Source organism: Lepisma saccharinum, chromosome 4 (assembly GCF_977018435.1).
Source record: "Lepisma saccharinum chromosome 4, izLepSacc3.1, whole genome shotgun sequence".
Taxonomy (NCBI): Eukaryota; Metazoa; Arthropoda; class Insecta; order Zygentoma; family Lepismatidae; genus Lepisma; species Lepisma saccharinum.
Genome location: NC_139232.1, coordinates 105,326,498 through 105,346,607, shown reverse-complemented (window position 1 = coordinate 105,346,607; position 20,110 = coordinate 105,326,498). Strand labels below are relative to the sequence as shown.

The window sequence follows — 20,110 nt, the reverse complement described above, 5'->3', positions numbered from 1 at the left end:
TTTTTGTGTACAAGTTCAAAGGTTTGCTTAAAACGACATCAAGAAATGTATTTATTAATTATTTGCACTTTAATTCAAAGAAAGGTGGAATATTTTAATCTATGCATATTCAATGTAACTGATGATGTTGGAACTTATTCCTATCGGTACTGATGTGCTATAAAATGCGAGAATTGTTGCTGTATGCAAGTAAGAATGTGAATGTACATTCTGTTTCTGCGCGATATTGTTTAAGAATTTGTTCAGAGAATAATATACTCTGCATATAAATAATTGATTTATGCCAATATATTGTATCTAGTAGGAATGAGAAATGTAACTATCCACTAGATTACACATGGTTATTATTTTATTTGAGAATTGATGTGTCTACAAAGTACATGAATAAATGTAGACTTTTATGAAAGGCCATGGATGCCCTGACGATGTGATGATTATCTTCGTCTAACAAGTTTATATGCGCGCAAATAAGTATGATATTTGAAGAAACAGTCGGAGCATTATGTTATTACTTGCTACTCAATTGACAACTTGTATTTGTTCAAGGAAATAAGTAATCATGTAGCTATATATGAATAATTACGGAGTTTCCAACTGAGATAGTGAATTGGAAGATTTGAAGAACAGAAGATCAAAGTGCATATGTAGTATTTATTGACTGTCCTGTATTAGCTACATTTATAAATTACTATTGCTGAAGAAATTATCCAAGATTTAGTGAAGAAGTGAAGTAAGAAGGTTTGAAGATTTTGAGAGTTACATCGGACAACGAGAAGCTATAAATACAATTTCAGATGAAATAATTTATGTTCATGATTGTTTCCATTCAAGAACATTGTCTTTAGTTTAATGTACTGAATGCATGCAACTAAAACAAAATGAAGAATATGTCAGTCAAGTTTGATTCACGGAGATCATAGTGAACTCAATTAATATTGTTTGAAAAAAAAATTATGTTGTAATTTAAAAATGCAATGTTCACAAGTTTGTAACTAAATGTAAAATTTTCGATATTTACAGAACTTAAATAAGTCGAAAATTTTCACCTGGAAGGGGTGCGTATTGTGACTTATCCAAAGATGTTCATTTATTTCATTTATATTTATTGTTTAATTTTGTGTTTAAAATGCATTATGATATTTAGGTTGTTACCAATTACTATTTTGTTATGTTCCAAAACGTTGTTGAATTAATAAGATGTATAATTAATTATTGATAATGTGAAATTGCGATGTATAAATTTCTATACTTATTGTGAGCATAGCAACGAAAAACAAAAGACAGTAGATGAATAAGTGATAAAAGATATAGAAATGTTAAATAATGACGTCCGAGTTTCATTGAAGTTATCAAAATCCTAATTGCAATTTCGAAAAGTGAATACTAGGATGCTTCGTTGAAGTTCAAGTAAAAGGCTTGCTTCAATTCTCACACTCACTCTCTCCCTATTCTCTTGTTTCATTGATTTCCTTGTTGCTTTCTGCTTTTCTACCTTCATCTCTCTCTCTCTCTCTTTCTTTGTGAATGTTTTCTCTTTCCTGCGCCAGACCCTGTGGCCGAGTACGTCGACCTCCGTGGCGGAGTGGTTAGTAGAACGTGCTACAACACTAGAGGTTCCGAGTTCGAGTTCCGGGTAAGGCATGGGTATTTGTGTTTGTCCAGATGATAAGGAAGTGATAAACTGTAACAATTGAAAGTGTAAAAGTGAGAAAACGTGTGAATGGTGGGGGATACCTCCGTGTAGGGGGTATTTACTTTATATGAAAAAAGTGGTTAGCACATCGCGCTACGCGCCTCTTTCCTTCTACTTCTTTTCTCCCGCTCTGTGTTTCTCTCTCTTTGTTTAATTTTCATTTTCTTTCTCTCCTTCATGTCTGTCTCCCCTTTCATGTCTCTCTCTCCTTTTCTCTTTTGTCTGTCTCCGTTCTGCCACATACACGCACGCACACAAAAAAGAGAAGAGATCGCAAGTACATTTCATGTCAGAAGTAATAATCGTAATTCATTCTCCTCAGTAAATCTTCATACGACGACGACGACAAGAAATATTTCTGGCAAACTTTTGATGAGCTCTGCCACGAGGATGGATCATTGCCTGCTAGAATATCTCTCCCTGATGTTGCAGCCACATGGACCAATTACAGCGGAATTCCTCTTGTCACCATTAACAGAAATTACGAGAACAACACTGCAACTCTAAGCCAGGTAATATAAAATATATTTTTTAAGAAAACAATGCGTATATACAGGGTGATTGGTAATTCGACCTATTCCTGGAAAGGGGTAATACTAGAGCACATTTGCAACAAATTTGACCCTATGCACAGGGGGTCGGAAATCAATGGGTTTCGGGTTATTCCAGTTTGTAGATTGTCGTGACATATTTCGACTTGCGACCAAAAAACTACTAATTGTGAAAACACTACTACACCCTGGGCACTTAATTGACTCGTTGCTAATACCTGACGAATGAGTGACTACTGGGAAAAAAATTAATGCCCAAAATTCCCATACCCACAGAAAGAAACAGTCATTGGAGCACACGTCATTAAGAAATTTGGAAATTATCGTTTAAATCGAAGAGGATTACTCAAAAAAATGGTAACACACTTAGCGTAAAACTTAAGGAAAAAACTTCCTCGTTTCATAAGCTCTCCAAAAAGATACAAATGTTGTCAACTGGCACATGGGTTTGGGGGAAAATCTGAATAAAAAGCAGTAAGGCGCGTTGTAGACCTCTTTGTAAAGTGAAAAAAAGTTGTCGGTTGTGAGAAATAAAGGAACGAAAATGAGTGAAGTAATAATGTTATTTACCATTCTCATAATTCCAGGTTGTGAGAATTAACTGTTACAAAAACTACAAATCCTGTTCAAATTGCCTCCCCCGGTTACGTATGCAAGCAATAATTCTTTCTTATTTAGTTAAAATATTGTATTTGTGCGTTTTCAATTTGGCAAATATTTATGATGTCATCGACAACTAGTGTCAGATAGAAAATAAATTAATCTTGCTGTGCCAGGACCTGGCAACATTTAAGACACTGATAGATTTGTCAACAAGCAAGAAGTACCATAGCAACTAGGAAATATCGTAGCGTTCCTCTGAACGCGGGGATCTTAAATAGGGATATACTATTAGTACTAGTTGATGGTACAGACAGCCCTGAACGGGCAGGTACAAATATCTAACTATTCATTAAAATAGACTCATGATTCGTTTCTAGACTGAAGTGAGCAATGCAAATGGCAGAATGGGTGTAGACTAGCTTACCCTGTTCGGTTTAGAAATAAGACCAGTAGCTCCTGCTTCTCCGATGATTCCAGATTAAAAGACCTCGTGTCGCTCTCATGAGCACCTATTTAAACCCTCGCTTGGCCTCTCGTCACCTCTTGCCAAAGGCCAGTGTTCTTACCATTTCCTGTAGAAAGCTTATTCTACACATTTCTGAGCAGGAGCTGACAAGGTCTGCCAGGCTCAATATTTCTTAATCGAACAGGGTATGGTACGACACCCCCTCTTGCGAAACAATTTCCAAAATTGAAATTGTAATAATTAAAAGTTTAAATTGAACCTTCTGCCATTCACCAAAATTTAAAAGGTTTTGTTTATTACATGAACAAAAAAGGTTACATAAAATAAAATAATAATAAAAAAAATGTCGGAGACCGTTCACCGAAAAGTAAATGGAACAGAATTAAGCTCAAGCTTGAATGCTAAAATAAAGTCCTATGTTTACATTAGCCACACGCTGGAAGAGTCTTTCGTAATCAACAATGCTGACGTTTGGTCAACATGCGATAGCAAGGGTTGTTCGCAGGTCCGTGGAGTCAGCGGAAAGTTCAACACACTGCATCGTAACGCGAGACATGCGAATGGCTTCTGAACAAGTGCTAACTAAGCACCGAACTTAATCCGTGAGAAACCTTAAGGCCGCATGCTCGCAATCTTCCGCCTCATCAGGATGACAGTTCGAGGCGAGAGCAAAAAGACCGTGGTAAACACCAAGCTCCACTGGACTGCGCACAACCACACGAAGATTAAAAAAAATATTTGAAGATGATGTTTCCACTTGCCACTGACGTTCGTAGCACACTATGTGTGCACACTATGACCTGAGAAATCAGAAGGCAGGGCAATCCAAATACACTCAAACCCCGGAGTCCTGGGGTACGAAGCACTGTTCCGGGACATACACGGTCCTTGACCGATCACAATTGCACTGGGGGACCGGATTCGAATCCCGGTGTGGAAAGTTCAGGAATACTGTTCAGTACAGGTCAGATGAAAAGACGTTGGCCGTGGGGCGGGCGAACACAGGGTAGTCCATGGAAAGCCACTCCAAGTAGCTTTTCCACGCCCCAAAATATGCGTTGTACAATGGCGGACAATGGGGGGGGATGTTAGGATAGGCCCCCGAAAGTTCACAGCAGACGCCATTGCATATTTCTGGCACACATCGAATGGTGACACATTTCGTACGCTGGTTGAAAGCGAAAACGGAAGGTGTACCGTGCTGCAATTACTCCAAGAAGGGGAGCAGTAAATATGGCCACTGGTAGGATGAAACTGTTCACAGGTGGCCTGGCAGGTTGCTGATCCACAGGGGTGGGTCTCAACACATTTGGGTCGTTGACTGTACCCGGAAAGTTCCAATATTTGGTGAAGTACACTGCCTGGCCTTACAGAGCAAAAAGGGACGATGTACATGAAAGATGTTCATGCTTCTTCTTAAGGGGGGTTAGAGTCGTGGGGGGGTTGCTCTGTAAGATGACATTTCTTCTGATGTTTCTGACGCTGTTCTGATCCTGGGATGTCACTTGGAATAGGGTTTTCGGTGCTGCTACGTGACATACACCGCTGAAACCCGAAGGAGGCTGGTGAGCTCCAAAGCCTTCAGGAATGCGTTCTTCTTCCGGCCTCAAAAAAATCGCTGGACTACGTTCGAGATTCCTTGAACTCGTGGAATTCCCGAACAGGGTAGGAAACAGGTAAGAGATTGGAAAAACTACAGTGCTCTCAGTCATTCAATATTTAAAATGTATAAAAAATGTGTAAAGTAATCGTCTTTTATAGGCACGTGAAAATCATGAGTAAAAATAAGGAAACTAAAATAAAATAAATTGCCCAATAAGTGATATAAATTATAAAACAAAGTTTGAATGAAGGCTAAATAAATAAAAGGCGGAAATTGTCATTTGACGCCTTAACACTGGAACACCATTAAAATGAAAATATGACTTCATCAAAAGTAATATATGTATATATTGACTAAATTATATATATAGCCCCTGGCTTCTCCCAAAATATAAAATAATGTGCAATATAAAACTAGTTATGACATGACACAATAAAATAAACGAAAATATCTAGGATTAAATATTGATAAATATATAAAAGTAATATGTAGATGGTATAAAATATATCCCCTGGTATCAGAAAAATAACCCGACGAAATCCATTAATATCATGTCAGAAGTGTCAAAGCATTGTAAAAAATAAGGAACTGACGAAAACAAATAATTAACCCAAAATTTGGTAACGTCACAACTGTTAAAACGGACCTAGCCACAAGTAAATTCGGCATCACTAAGTTATAATAAAAGAGTAAATGACATGGCTCCAATGACGTTAAGATCATTAATTACAAAAAATACATAAAAATGGATGAATAAATCAAGGCGACATAGTGACGCATTGTTAACGCTCACTAGTCAATGTTTGTTTGCGCTTGCATACGCCTGACGTATAGCATAAATAAACAGTTAAAATGAAGTTCCAAATTAGTAATAGGATAACGGTAACGGGAAAATGAGACAAAAATATTTCATGAAATTTTGGATCGTTCCCAATTGACTGTTTTAATTTCTCCATGGCCAGTCGAAAGTCAGTCCAATCAGGAAGAATTACATTTGAAAAATTTACACAGGTATTAAGAAGTGGAGAAATTGCTCGAATAGCTATTTCTGTATCTAAAACTCTACGAGTGTGGATGATTTCATCATCAAAAATCAATTGATCAAAATTCTTATAATTACAGAAAAAGGATGTTCCTTCAGACACTGTTATTGTTTTGTGTGTATTTAAATTGCCGTTTAAAGTTTGTGATTGGAGGAATTTTCCTCTGCCGGAAACTATAACTCCTGTTCGAGTGCGAACTTTCGTGAGGTGGCCCCCGACGTTGGATTTTATTTCTGTGGAGCAGGAAATAGTGGAATTATGAAATAGAATATTTGTTAAGCATTTTATATTATCGTGAATTGAAAGTTCCGTATGAATACAAACGTAAATAAAGGAATTAAATTTACAATGACTGTCAAGAATCTCCACGATTTGGGTTTGACCATTATGTTCCATTTTATATGATAATTGGGGAACCTTAACCCGGAACCATTTATTATCAACAAAAGTGCCAACATTTATAGTCCGATAAACGGGAGAAATAGCGTTACGAAGTAAATTGGGAGTTTCTAACAAAATATGAAAAGAATGAGTGGATAAGTCATAATTGACAAGGTATACATTGGTTAAAGCGTAAAAGTGACCAAGATCCGTCATATACAGGGTGTCCTTAAAGTCAGAGTGAAGACTGAGAAAAACACGGAGCCAATCGGGAGAAATCATATGATAAGACAGTTTATTCATCGATAGATCGGTTACCATAAAATCAATACGGGTAAATAATTCTGAAGCGTGCAGAAGTGCGATTAGGTGCCTTTCTTCCGTATAGATGTCACAAAATTTCGAAACTAAATCCGCTTTAGGAGCAATAAGAGAACGTTTGAAGATTACCAAAATGTTATTAACAACTCGGAAAGTCTGGATTTCGTCTTTCTTCATTTCCTGTAATTCTGCCTGAATCTGATCTTGATTATTTTTTAGAGCTTGAACAGAAGAGCTAAGGTGATGAATTGAAAAGGAGTTATAAATTGAAAGACCCGCCGAAAATAAATTCATTACATTAAAAAAAACGATCTTTTCCCTCGAGTGCTCCCAGATACATTTTTCCACACCCCATGGCAATTCGGCCGGCGATCGCTGGTTTTAAAACGACAAGGGAGGTAAAGTGAAATTTCGCGTAAGTATTGCTGAATACGATCATGGGTATCATTTTGAATAGCTGACCACTTAACACAGCCTGAGTGGTTATCAGTCCGAATGTTAATATCAATATGAATATTGGCAGTTATATATATGTAATCGGAACTGTGAACCATAAGACCTTGTTGTTCGTAAAATAAGCCCAACCCACTTACAAAAATATCCTCATTTTCATTTGCAACTGTATATTGAAAGGTGGGAAGGGTTGTCAGGAATAGAAAAATACACCTCCAATAAAATTGCGCGATGTCAGCCATGCTTGGTATCTGGAAGGGAGAGAAAAAAAATGTTTGTGACGTGAACAAATTGATCTAAATAAACTGAAAAAATGAAAAAAAAAACCGGTATAGAATACTAACAAATCACGTTCCTTTTGTATGATATTACTTCAACTAAAGTCTATGACGTGTGGGAGATTAAAATATAAACACAATTACTCGCTATTACCTACTTTACGAAGATTAACATGAAATTAATCTGTAAGAAGTAATTAAATTTCATTCGGGAAACTTTTGAAAATTCTGAAGAAACGAGAAAAGGTCGCATAAATAAGCGCCCTTGAAGAGGCTATTATTCACACCTCGTTTGGAGGCTAGGAATTTCAGAGCCGAAGCCACTTGAGTGTAAAGTTCATCTACAACAAAAAAAGGTGTCATCAAATTCTCTCTCTCCGAGACTGAAATAAGATATGTTTCTTCCGCTAACTCGAATGTGGAGTAGAAACTGCGCACCAAAGTGGCCTCGACGATGATAACTGCGAGGGAAATGCAATTCAGCATAAAGCAGGAACTCGAGGAGTCTAGCTAAAGACATCTTTTCAACTCTACTGGATGTGTGATCTGAGTCGGGGGGAAAAAAGGGGGGAAAGATATATGGCGGCCGTTCTGGATAGGCGGAGCCCCCCGTTAGTGATTACCAATAACAGGAACGTGTTCTTTCTCTGCGAGGAACACGACGATAGAAACTTAGGACTGGTAACGAGGGAGGCGGTGCCAAGGAGCAAATAGGAAGAGGAAGAGAGTACCTTTCATGAACTTTGGTTCTTGATGTACCTGGATTTCATCGAGACAGAGCCGGAGGAAAATAAAAAAGGGGAGATGTTTGCTCGGCGCCCCAGGCTAGTACGAACTCGGTTACATAACGGCTAGGGGAGTGGGTGGAAAAGCAGCTTGATTATATGTCATCATAAAACATGTTTTGAATGAAAGGGACAATTGGTACAGAGTGGGGCTGCGGGTCGTCGGTTCGAGACACATCTACGTTTTGTGTTTTCACCGTAACTCCTTTAACTCTTTTTATTTTAACAGGATTAGTTTGAACAGAGCGAGATGAGGTGTTAACATCATCTAACTTTAATGGATTAAGAGTTTGACATGCAACATTAAATGTATCTAGACGGACGGGGGGGATTTCAAGTGGGATAACTACGTTTGGAATATCTGCTTGGTCATAAAAGGGGTCTTGAAAAGTAAAAACTGACGCAAGATTTCGACATGTAACGGGTTGGGTGGGACCACTGTGCCAAGAGTCGCTATCCGACTGGGATATATTTAAAAATTGTACACTTGAAGACATATTTACTCGTTCCATTTCCCTTGGGCAATTATTTTCCAAAACTTTTAACTTTTTACATCTTCGCTGACAACAAATGAAGGCAATAATTAACATACAAATAAAAACTAGTGTTAACGTAATTACTGAACAAATAATGTACGGGTATTGGAAAGATCTTATGACCACTTCCTTGAAGGATAGGGAATTGACATGAGAGATAAATGCAATTAAAATTAATAAATATAGGAAAAACTGCATCTTGTTGAAATATGTAGCAATTATTGAACCTAAACTTGCTAAAATGACCACAACTGTTATTTTTAGTTATTATTGAGAATAAATGAATTACTTTTCGGCCAATAAATATCAAATCAATAAATTTGATAAATCACATATTTTTACACAAAATAAATTTAACTTAAAATTTTCTCGGGTATTTTAGTTAGTTTTTAGAAACAATGCAATTAGTGCAATGTAAATAGGAATTATTCAAGGAGGGATCAAGAAGATAAAGTCAAACTGTCGGCCAGGAATAATTTTAACTGAAAATAGATAAAAAAATATCTCGTCAAACGTATGAAACGTAACACTTTGCTTATTATTAGCACAAATTACATGGTCTAAATGAGAACTTGGTTCTCTGCTTCATTTTAGTCGGCTTACGCAGACTTCTTTCTTTATTTAAGGCTAAATGTCACGGGGACATTAACATTTCTTACGTTATTAACTATAATAACGGGTCTTTTCACATACTACCGGTAGGTTTAATGTACAAAATAGAAAAGACAAATATACACTAGATAACGCTCATGCCGCACTTTCGTTGCTTTAATTAACTAAGTGAGCTCACTGACAACATATTTAATTCTTTTTATAACTCATGCATGGATGGAAAAAATGCACATATATTTCAGAGCGTGTTTATAAATAACTTCATATATAAAACATGCAATTGCCTAACAAAATAGTTTTACTTCTACGAGAAAACAACAATGGTGCGTACATTAGGTTTTATACGTTTGGCGAGAAAACGAATTGACGTATTGATACTTTTAGGGAAATGGAACGAAAAATAAAATTAAAATAAAATATAAAATTATAAAAATAAGGTCCACACAGAAAGTAAACAATTACGACATGTGCTTTGGGCTACGTATGGGTGGTTACTGGTTCGAAATCTTCCTCTTGAAGGGATACGATATTCGTTTCTTCCTCACCCCCCGAAGGGCGGTGAAAGCGTTTTAACCTTTGCACAGCCACTAAATCGGACACAATCTTGCCGCGCTTATTTTCATATTCCACTAAATAGGCATTGCTATTTTCCTTTCTTACTATTACCGCGGGCCCAAAATAAACACCTGAAAAGCACTTAGCCGTTTTTGCCTTCTGAGTGGGGTTATATAATAATACCAATTCACCAGGAGCGTAACTTGTTGCTTGATGACGTCTGTCATAATACTTCTTTTGGGACTCAAATCGTTTACGTAAATTTTCTTGAGCCGCGTCTCGTGCCTTATTTAGCCTTTCAAGTTTGTCTGTGTTCGCACTATTTTCGCAGGGATCTGCGTGAAGCATACTTTCCCAGGGCAAACGGGCTTTGAACCCATGCATGTGGTAAAACGGACTAAAACGACTGGAATCGCCGCGCGTAACATTATACGTAAACACAGCTGGTTGTAGATAGGTAATCCAGTCATCATGTTTTGGGGTTACAAAATGCTTAATTATACTTTGCAAAATACCGATACCTCGTTCCTCTAAACCGGAAGTATTATGGTGATACGCAGTAACAAATTTTAACTGAATACCGAGTTTAGCACTAAGTTCTTTAAATACAGAGGAATTAAATGAGCCACCCCTATCACTGTTGAGAGTTTTCGGACAACCAAATCTTAATATTATGTGCTCGTAGAGAAAGTTAGCAGCCGTTTGAGCAGTCGTATCGACCACAGGAGCAGCAATCATATATCGGGTACCAAAATCCATGCATGATAAAATGTATTTACATTTATTTGGGCCACTGGGAGGGAAAGGTTTCGCGAAATCTATAGCTATCCGTTCAAAAGGGCGACAGCTTGGAAAGGTCTGGAGTTCACCTTGTGGCAGCCCTGTAGGGCGCTTGTTTGTTTGACAAGATAGGCACTGACGACATTTGTCCTATATAAAACGTTTCATATAGGGAAAATATATGCGATTGAGCGCATTGTAATATGTTTTAGTAAACCCTAAATGACCACCACCACACGGGTGAGAATGTAATTGTTCAACTACAGTATGACGTAAGGACTTAGGTATACAAAGTAATTTCTTACTTCCCCCACCCATCTTATGGTTCTTGTATAAAAGACCATTTTCCAGCACATAATAAAAAGCCTGTCTTTCGAAGGGGGCTTGGGCGTCATCTGCCCCCTCCAAAACTTTTATGATTTCTGAAAGAAATTAGTCGTCGCGCTGGTGTTTTCCCACATCTATTGATTCATCCTGGAGGAGAAATATACGAGGTTCGCCCAATTCTGGCGATTCGTCGTCCGGGGGGTTGGTTGATTCCCTGCTAATAGCGTCGGAAATATTTTGTGTAGATTTACAATGAACGACCGTGAAGTCGTATGAATCAAGCTCTGCACTCCACCGCGAGAGCTTCGAACTCAAATTACGGGTGGTACGCAAATAACTGACTGCTTTATTATTTGTTACAATTTCGAAATGTTTCCCAATTAAATAAAACCTAAAGGTTTTGAGGGCATACAGAACTGCTGATAGTTCTAGTTCCATGATGGACAATTTTTCTTCCCCTTTTTTGAGTGTTCGACTTGCATATGCTACAGGAAGGAAATCATTATTTGCATTTGGCTGTGTTAAAATAGCACCAAGGCCTTTCAGACTTGCATCACAGTAGACGCGTGTTTCTTTAGAAGGGTCATAGGGTAGCAAAACTGGGGCAGTTATTAAAGCGTGTTTTAAGTTTGTAAAAGCTGTTTCTTTGTCCTCCCCCCATACAAATTTTTTGCCTTTGCCCAAAAGGGACTGGAGAGGTTGGGCCTTCTCTGATAAGGATGGGACGTATCTACGGACATATGAACATAAACCTAAAAATCGTTTAACTTGTTTTGTGGTGGAGGGGGTGCGGTAAGTCTTAATGGAAGAAATAATACGGTCACTCAAGCGTAGGCCATAACGACCCACCAAATGTCCAAGGGCGAGTATCTCAAAATAACCAAATTTACATTTGTGTGGAGAAATTTTCAAGCCAGCGTTTTGTAGACACTGAAACAATCTTTCCAGTGTTGTCAACATTTCATTAAAGGTATGGCCCCAGGTAAATAAATCATCCATATAAAAGGCGAAGTTATCACTTTGCATTCCGCTACACGCCAATTGAAGTGTTTGATTCATCGCTGCTGGAGAGGTAATATGACCCTGAGTTAAAACATTAAATTCAAAATGACCTAGGTTGGGAATAGAGAAGGCTGTGTACTGTTTACTGTCTTCGGTTAGTGGTATCTGAAAGAATCCTGAACGTAAATCGGCACTAGAATAGTACTGCTTTCCCCCCATATCGTGCAAGATAGACTGAATGGAAGGCATGGCCATCGCATAGAACACAGAGCGTTTATTCAAAAAGCGACCGTCTTGAATAAAACGGTAACTTCCGTCACGCTTTTTCACAAGAATAACTGATGGGTTATAAGGACTTGTACTATCCCGGATTATTCCCTGTTTTTTCAAAGTCTCAAGTTGTTTCTTTATCTCTGTTCGCAAATGTACCGGGATCGGATATTGCTGCTTATGGAACGGAGTAGGATCAGAAAGCTTTATCCTATGTTTGTAATTGGTGGCAAGGCCCATGTCATTCTCGGACCAACTGAAAACATTTTTGTATTTTAACAAAAGCTCTAAAAGTTGATTTTTCTCATGTTCCTCCAATTGAGGATTAATGTCAAATTTGGATATATCCACTTGTGGGATATCGTCGTTTTCTGATTCTTCCTTTGTTAAATTACTGTTACAGAACTATTTTCCTGATCCACCGTTGCCAACTCACAAGATTCTGCGCCACCGATCCGAGTACCTTTGCGAATTACAATTCTATAATTCAAAGGGTTGGATACCCAAACAAGTTGTGTGGCAGGGTTGAGTATCGACCTTGGTACCATTATGCCAGATTTAGCCTGAAAATTTGAATCCGGCTCAAGTAAAGTTAAATTTTGATTTGCTGTATTGACTAATTTTAAAGGGATACACAAATGTGATCTTGGTTTTACAACAATTCGTTTAGAAGCCACATATTCAGGTTCAACAGTATGTACCAGCAAACCTGCCAATTTAACGGAAACATCAAAACCTTTCTTCGAATCAAACCGAATGCGGTTGCGTGGGGGAGTGCCAAATCTGCTCAAAGCCAATTTACTGCTTTCAAAATCTAAAGTTGCATTTTGGGCTTTGAGAAAATCATTACCAAGGATGGTATTATGACCAAAATCTTGTATCACCCTGAAGGGGTGCCTAAATGTAAAGCCATTTAGAGAAAAATCTAAAAGTTAATTTCTTTAATTGTTAAACAATTATTCGTGACACCTTTAACTAGAGTGTTGATTTTAAACCTAATAGCATGGGCAGGAATACCCTTATCACTTGTTACACTTATTTGGCTCCCACAATCGACAATAAACCTTTGACGTTCCCCATTTACATTGGCATGTACATAAATGAGATCTTCAGACGGGAAAGTAGAGACTAAAATCTTTTTACTGCCCGCAGGTATGTCTCCATTACTTGCGGTTAATTGGCGTTTAAATCTTCTGGATTTTGAAGACAAAATTCTTGGTGGTGATTAGGAAAACCACATTTATAACAAAGTTGTTGGCCACGCCGGTCACCTTGATCGGGACGACCGCGGGGGGCTGGTGAACCTCGCCCCCGGCCACGCTGAAAATTGGAACGATTCTGAAACCGGCCGTTGTTTGAACGGTAGCCTCTACTTCCCCTGCCCTGAAAGCCTCGTCTGTTGTTTGAACCACGATTGTGATTAAAATTACCCCTTTGATAATTTTGGCCTACAGTTTGAAAATTTTCGTGATCGTGTGACTGTATAACTTCCTCGACTTTTAACGCTAGGTTGCTAACCTGCTTAGCCAAAGCTTCTACAGCGGACGGTTCTGAAGTTGGGAGAGACGTTTGTTGTCTTTTGACAAGGTCCAATTCAGGTTGCAAGGCTTGCAGCTGATTAGTCATGTCTTGATTAGCCCGAGGTGCTGATTCCGGAGCAACCGCCGTAGTGCTAACTACGGGGTTCTGGTGAGGAATGCGCAACTCATCAGAAGACGGAAAAAGAGTTTCCTTTTGAGCCAAATGCAAGAGCTCTTGCACCGTTCTAGGGCGCATAAGGAACTTTGCTTTTTCATATTCCTTGAGGTCTTTCAAAAGCTCCGGAACTGAATTATATTGTTTTTTGTATATCTCCCTGATAAATTCCGGTTGAAGACCTGCGTTTATGTATTTAAGCTGCTTATTTACAGCCATGTTAGGGTCCATCTTAAACAAGAGGGTCTGCTTGTCCCTAACATAAGATGATACCGGTTCATCGTTCCTGTGGAACCGATATCTGATCTGCTCCTCGATCTGCAGCTGATCAAGGGAGCCTGTGAATTCTTCAATAAGTTTCTTCTTGACGTCCTCATAGCTGACTAAATTGACGCCTGGTTGCTGGCTAATTGCATTAAACCAGCGGAGGGCTGGCCCACATAACAACGCCGGGAAAAGTTGCCGTTTTTTCGTTTCCTCCCAATTGTTCAGAATCGCCGCACTTTCGAAACGATCTATAAATTTAGTAACATCCTCCCCCGAGGCACCCTGAAACTGGATGCTCTCGAACATGAAGGGATGAACAAAAGGTAGTTGAGCCATGGTGGGTGGGTCCACAAGAACTGTGGGACGATTATCAATTTGAAAGTGAGCCTGCGCGCGTGCGCGACTTCTAGTTAATGGAGGACTTCTGATTGGGGTGGATGAGGCACAAGGTAGGCCCTCCACATCAAAAGACGGACCAACAGCATTATTGGCGAGAATGATAAGCCTATCCAATGTGGTATAAAGCTCGTTCTCCAACTCAATAAATGACATAAGGCATTACTAACAATGGTGACGTACCTTATTTTAAAAAAAATAACCCCCCATTAGGAAAAAAAATTCCAAGAAGAAACAAGTCTAACATGATATTAATGCATTTCGATTTGCATTTATTTCAGAGTGAAATAAATGAAAAATTCCACAGCCTACCCATTCAATTTTCATGTCTGTTTAGGAAAACAAGGCATGACGCTTTCATTTCCAAAAGAACCACGTTGCTCTAATTTTTCATCACATTTCCGTAAAAATGGATGAAAAACCATCTCCACCACGTAGCGTTCCTCTGAACGCGGGGATCTTAAATAGGGATGTACTATTAGTACTAGTTGATGGTAGACACAGCCCTGAACGGGCAGGTACAAATATCTAACTATTCATTAAAATAGACTCATTATTCGTTTCTAGACTGAAGTGAGCAATGCAAATGGCAGAATGGGTGTAGACTAGCTTACCCTGTTCGGTTTAGAAATAAGACCAGTAGCTCCTGCTTCTCCGATGATTCCAGATTAAAAGACCTCGTGTCGCTCTCATGCGCACCTATTTAAACCCTCGCTTGGCCTCTTGTCACCTCTTGCCAAAGGCCAGTGTTCTTACCATTTCCTGTAGAAAGCTTATTCTACACATTTCTGAGCAGGAGCTGACAAGGTCTGCCAGGGTCAATATTTCTTAATCGAACAGGGCATGGTACGATATAGTGGAAAAGATGTCTTGAAAATTTTGCAATATGTGACTTAAAGTTTATTTAATTGCTTTTAATTGTGTGTGTCCAAGAATAAGCCTTGTATAAAGGTGAAACAGTAAGTTTGTTTTCCACGCTTTCCTCTTCGACAGGATCATGAACTCGGGCTCTGCCAGCATCGCCTTGGCGTCGTTGAACCGATCCAGTTTCTCGAATCCGCCGATCTGTCGTACCAAACACGCTCACGTCAGGTAAACGGCGGTTAGGAAAACGCCTGCGGTAGTATCTTCGTGCTGCAGCGGCGTTATCATCACAACACCCGTAAGAATACACGATATCCGCGCATTTCGGCATTTTCGAAAGCAGCCATTTGACACGGAAGCTTGTTACGTACCTTTCACTAAGTTCAGAAATTTACCCTTCGCTCCGCTTGTCGTCGTCACAAGACTCCTATCAATTACAAAACGTGGAAAACAAACTTACTGTTTCACCTTTAAACAAGGCTTATTCTTGCAAACACACAATTAACAGCAATTAAATAAACTTTAAATCACATATTGCAAAATTTTCAAGACATCTTTTCCACTATCTTACCTAGTTGCTATGATACTTCTTCGATCAGTTTCTTAAACGTTGCCAGATCCTGGCACATCAAGATTAATTTATTTTCTATCTGACACTAGTTGTCTATGACATCATAAATATTTGCCAAATTGAAAACGCACAAATACAATATTTTAACTAAATGAGAAAGAATTATTGCTTGCATACGTAACCGGGGGAAGCAATTTGAACTGGATTTGTAGTTTTTGTAACAGTTAATTTTGACAACCTGGAATCATGAGAATGGTAAATAACATTATTACTTCACTGGTTTTCGTCCCTTTATTTCTGACAACCGACAACTTATTTTCACTTTACAAAGAGGTCTACAACGCGCCTTCTCTGCTTTTTATTCAGATTTTCCCCCAAACCCGTGTGCCAGTTGCATTTGTATCTTTTTGGAGAGCTTATGAAACGAGGAAGTTTTTTCCGTAAGTTTTACGCTAAGTGTGTTACCATTTTTTTGGGTAATCCTCTTCGATTTAAACGATAATTTCCAAATATCTTAATGACGTGTGCTCCAATGACTGTTTCTTTCTGTGGGTATGGGAATTTTGGGCATTTTTTTTTCCTAGTAGTCACTCATTCGTCACGTGTTAGCAACGTGTCAATTAAGTGCCCAGGGTGTAGTAGTGTTTTCACAATTAGTAGTTTTTTGGTCGCAAGTCGAAATATGTCACGAAAATCTACAAACTGGAATAACTCGAAGCCCATTGATTTCCCACCCCCTAAGCATAGGGTCAAATTTGTTGCAAATGTGCTCTAGTATTACCCCTTTCCAGGAATAAATCGAATTACCAACCACCCTGTATATTATACATCAAGGCTGAGCCGATGGCGAGGTATCGGAAAGTATCGGATGGATTTAATTTACCGATAGTGGCCGATACTTTGGCGGTGTTTTGATGGTTGAAAGCTACGCGCGACACTTTCGCGGAGTCAAATTATTCTGAAAGTTAAGTAAAATTCGAAGTTTCAATTGATTTTGTACCATTCATATCAGGGTGAAATTCGTTCCTTGACAAACGTAAAAAAGATTAAAAATAATTTCTAAATTCACTCCTCACGAACTTCATGTCTCTTGCACATTCATTGCTATGGATACCTACTGATATTGTTATTATTACAAAGCAGATCAAAAAACAATTAAACCGGGTATGTATTTTGTTGATGTGTTAAGGTAAATCACCAGTTTCGTGTCAAGCAACTATGGCACAAGACAAATCAATAACATTGGATTGGATATCTCTGACGAGTACAAATCTTGTCAATGGAAAATTGGTCGAAATTTATCAGGTTTTTTAAAAAGACTCAATCCAAGACCTTGCTCGAAGAGACTTTATGGAAGCATATGATTTTATCATTGTGTAGAAGAACCTGCATTTTGAGATTAAATAACAGATATTTTCATATCCTGAAGTATTTCTTTACTACTTTAAAGGAAATCTCGTGTAAATTGATGCTTATTATTGAATACTCATTGACTAATATTAATAAAAAATTGGGCAACAATTTCCAAGCATCGGTATCGGTGACAATCGTAAGAGTATTGGTATCGATTCAAAGGGGTATCGGCTCAGCCCTAATATAGTTTATAATGTACGTGACACGCGTTGTCTTCTAAATGTAAACCGATGTCCTTTTTAGTACTCTCTTCTACTCTCCAAAAAGGTGTTAGGCTGTTTCCTTCGAGTATAACAGAAATTAACTTGGTAAGAACTAATGTCCTTGCTAATTCGGAACACTAGATATATTTCAGAAGATCATTAAAAGACGGGTGGGGGAGAGAATTACTTAAATACTTTATTAGTTATCGATTTGAAACGGTGATGTTTTCTTTAGAAAAATGTTACCAAAGGTTTATGGGATTTCCCCAAGAGTAAGTCTTTCCTTCCTACCTCCAAGCTGTTCGATCTTGAGCCTTTAGCTTTGTAGCATCGTAGGAGTAGCATTTAGACGTCGTCAATCATTTGGTATCTTCTTTTCCCTGGATTTTCTTTCCATTGACCACCTCTTCACTGACATTCCTTACTATACAATTTCTTCTCATCCAGTGACCCAACCTATTTCTCTTTCTCTTCATTATTATCTCCTGCATTGATCTCTTTTCAAGCAACTCTTTCTAAAACTGCTTCATTTATTACATTTGCTGTCCATTTCACCCCTTCTATTCGTCTCCATAGCCACATTTCTAGAGCTTCCACTACCTTTTGTCACTTGTTCTCAGTGTTAATGTTTCCGCACCATATCGAGCTGCACTCCGTACAATGCATTTCATTAGTCCTTTCCTCGGATCTTTGTTCATAAATCCACAGAAAATATTTTCCTTCCTATTAAAGGTTTCCTTCGCTTCTATTTCTTGATTGCATTTCATATCACCGTTTATGACGCATCCAAGATATTTAAAGGTGTCTGTCTACTTGTTCGATTATCTCACTTCTGACGCTCACTTTTGCCTTTCTCGGTTCTCTTCCGATCACTATTGTTTTCGTCTTCTTCACATTTATTCTCATGCTCATCCCAAACTGTTCACAGTGGGTATTCATTTCTGCAAGCATGGCATTTACGGTTATTTCATTTCCTACCAACAGGACCATGTCATCTGCAAGTCATATACAAGATATTGTCCTTCCTACTACTGCTACCTCTCTCTTGCAATGGGAAAAGTTTTAACTATATCTTCTAAATATAGTTGGTGAACAATATAGGAGAAAGACAACATCTTTGTCGTACCCCTCTTACAATTTCACTTCCTTGGCTCATTTCTTCTCCTATTCTCACTTTTACACGTTGTTTCATATATAATTTGCAGATAAGCCTCCTTTTCTTCCAATCTACCCTAATATTCTAAATGATCCCTGAAAACTTGGTCCAACTCACTCTATCAATGGTTTTCTCTAAATCGACAAAGGGTACAGATATTTATTTACCTTTTTTCAGATATCTTTCTGCAATTGTTCTCAGTATTTCTATGGCGTCTCTCGTACCTCTTCCCTTTCTAAAATCAAAATGTTCTTCCTTTATCTCTCTGTTTATTTTAGAGTGTAGGCATCTATTTAAAATTCTCAAGAGAACTCTTGCTGATTGTGATATTAAACTGACTGTTCTATATTCAGCACATTTCTTGGCGTTACTTCTCTTCTTTACAGGCACTTAGGTTGTTTACATGAAATCTTTTGGCCATACACCTTCATCATACATTTCATTGCATAAATGTAGCATTTCATTCTATCCTTCATCTAGATTACTTTATGAGTTCGACAGGAATTTGGTCACTTCTTGTTGTTTCCCGTTCTTCATTTCTTTGAGTGCGAGTTCCAATTCATCCATCATCATGAGTAGCCCTCCTTGTCCTCCTTCTTTTTCTATTCATCATGTATCTGGTCGGCTCTCTTTCCCGTAGAGATCCTATACATACTCTTCCCATGTTCTCAGTATTTCTCGTTTGTCCTCAATTTCGATTCCATTCTCATCTTCTATCATCCACATAGCTTCCCACGTCTTTTTGTAAATTTCACAGTATATCAGGTCATATCATCTTATCTTTCCTAATTCTTTTATTTCTTCGGACGTTAGTTTCATCCATTTCTTTTTGCCTTATTTACTTCCCTTCTTACCTGTTTATTGAGTTCTGTGTATCGTCTTCTTCCTTCCTGTGCATTAATACTCTTCCATCTTCTCCGTTCTTCCATTTTCTCGAGCATACTTTCTCTGATGCATTTTTTTTTTGCATCTCTTTCTTAGCCTGCACCCTATGGTGTCTTCGACGGCTTTGTTAAGGCAAACTTTTATTCCTTCCCAGATCGTGTCACTGATTTTGAACAAGCTTTTTCACTTCAAATACACTTTCTTTAAATTCTGTTTCAAACCCTTTCCTTTGTTTTTCTTCCTTTAGTATCTCGATATTTGGTTTCTTTATTTTCTGTCCTCTTTTTATCTTCTTCATAGACAAGCATACCTCTCCCTCTACTAGTGCATGGTCTGAATTTATATCAGTTCCTGGTAAGGTTTTTGAATTTTTGAGGCAGTTTCTAAATATCCAGGATGTA

General features: G+C 38.2%; 1 protein-coding gene across 1 annotated transcript in view; it reads left to right on the top strand.

The window, feature by feature from the left end:
* The window catches only part of LOC145986695 (aminopeptidase N-like), a 94,985-nt gene that overhangs the window by 44,497 nt on the left and 30,378 nt on the right, over nucleotides 1–20,110 (top strand). The window contains exon 5 of the mRNA XM_083121009.1: nucleotides 2,016–2,205. Coding sequence (XP_082977135.1) covers nucleotides 2,016–2,205 — 190 coding nt within the window. The remainder of the gene's footprint in view (nucleotides 1–2,015; nucleotides 2,206–20,110) is intronic.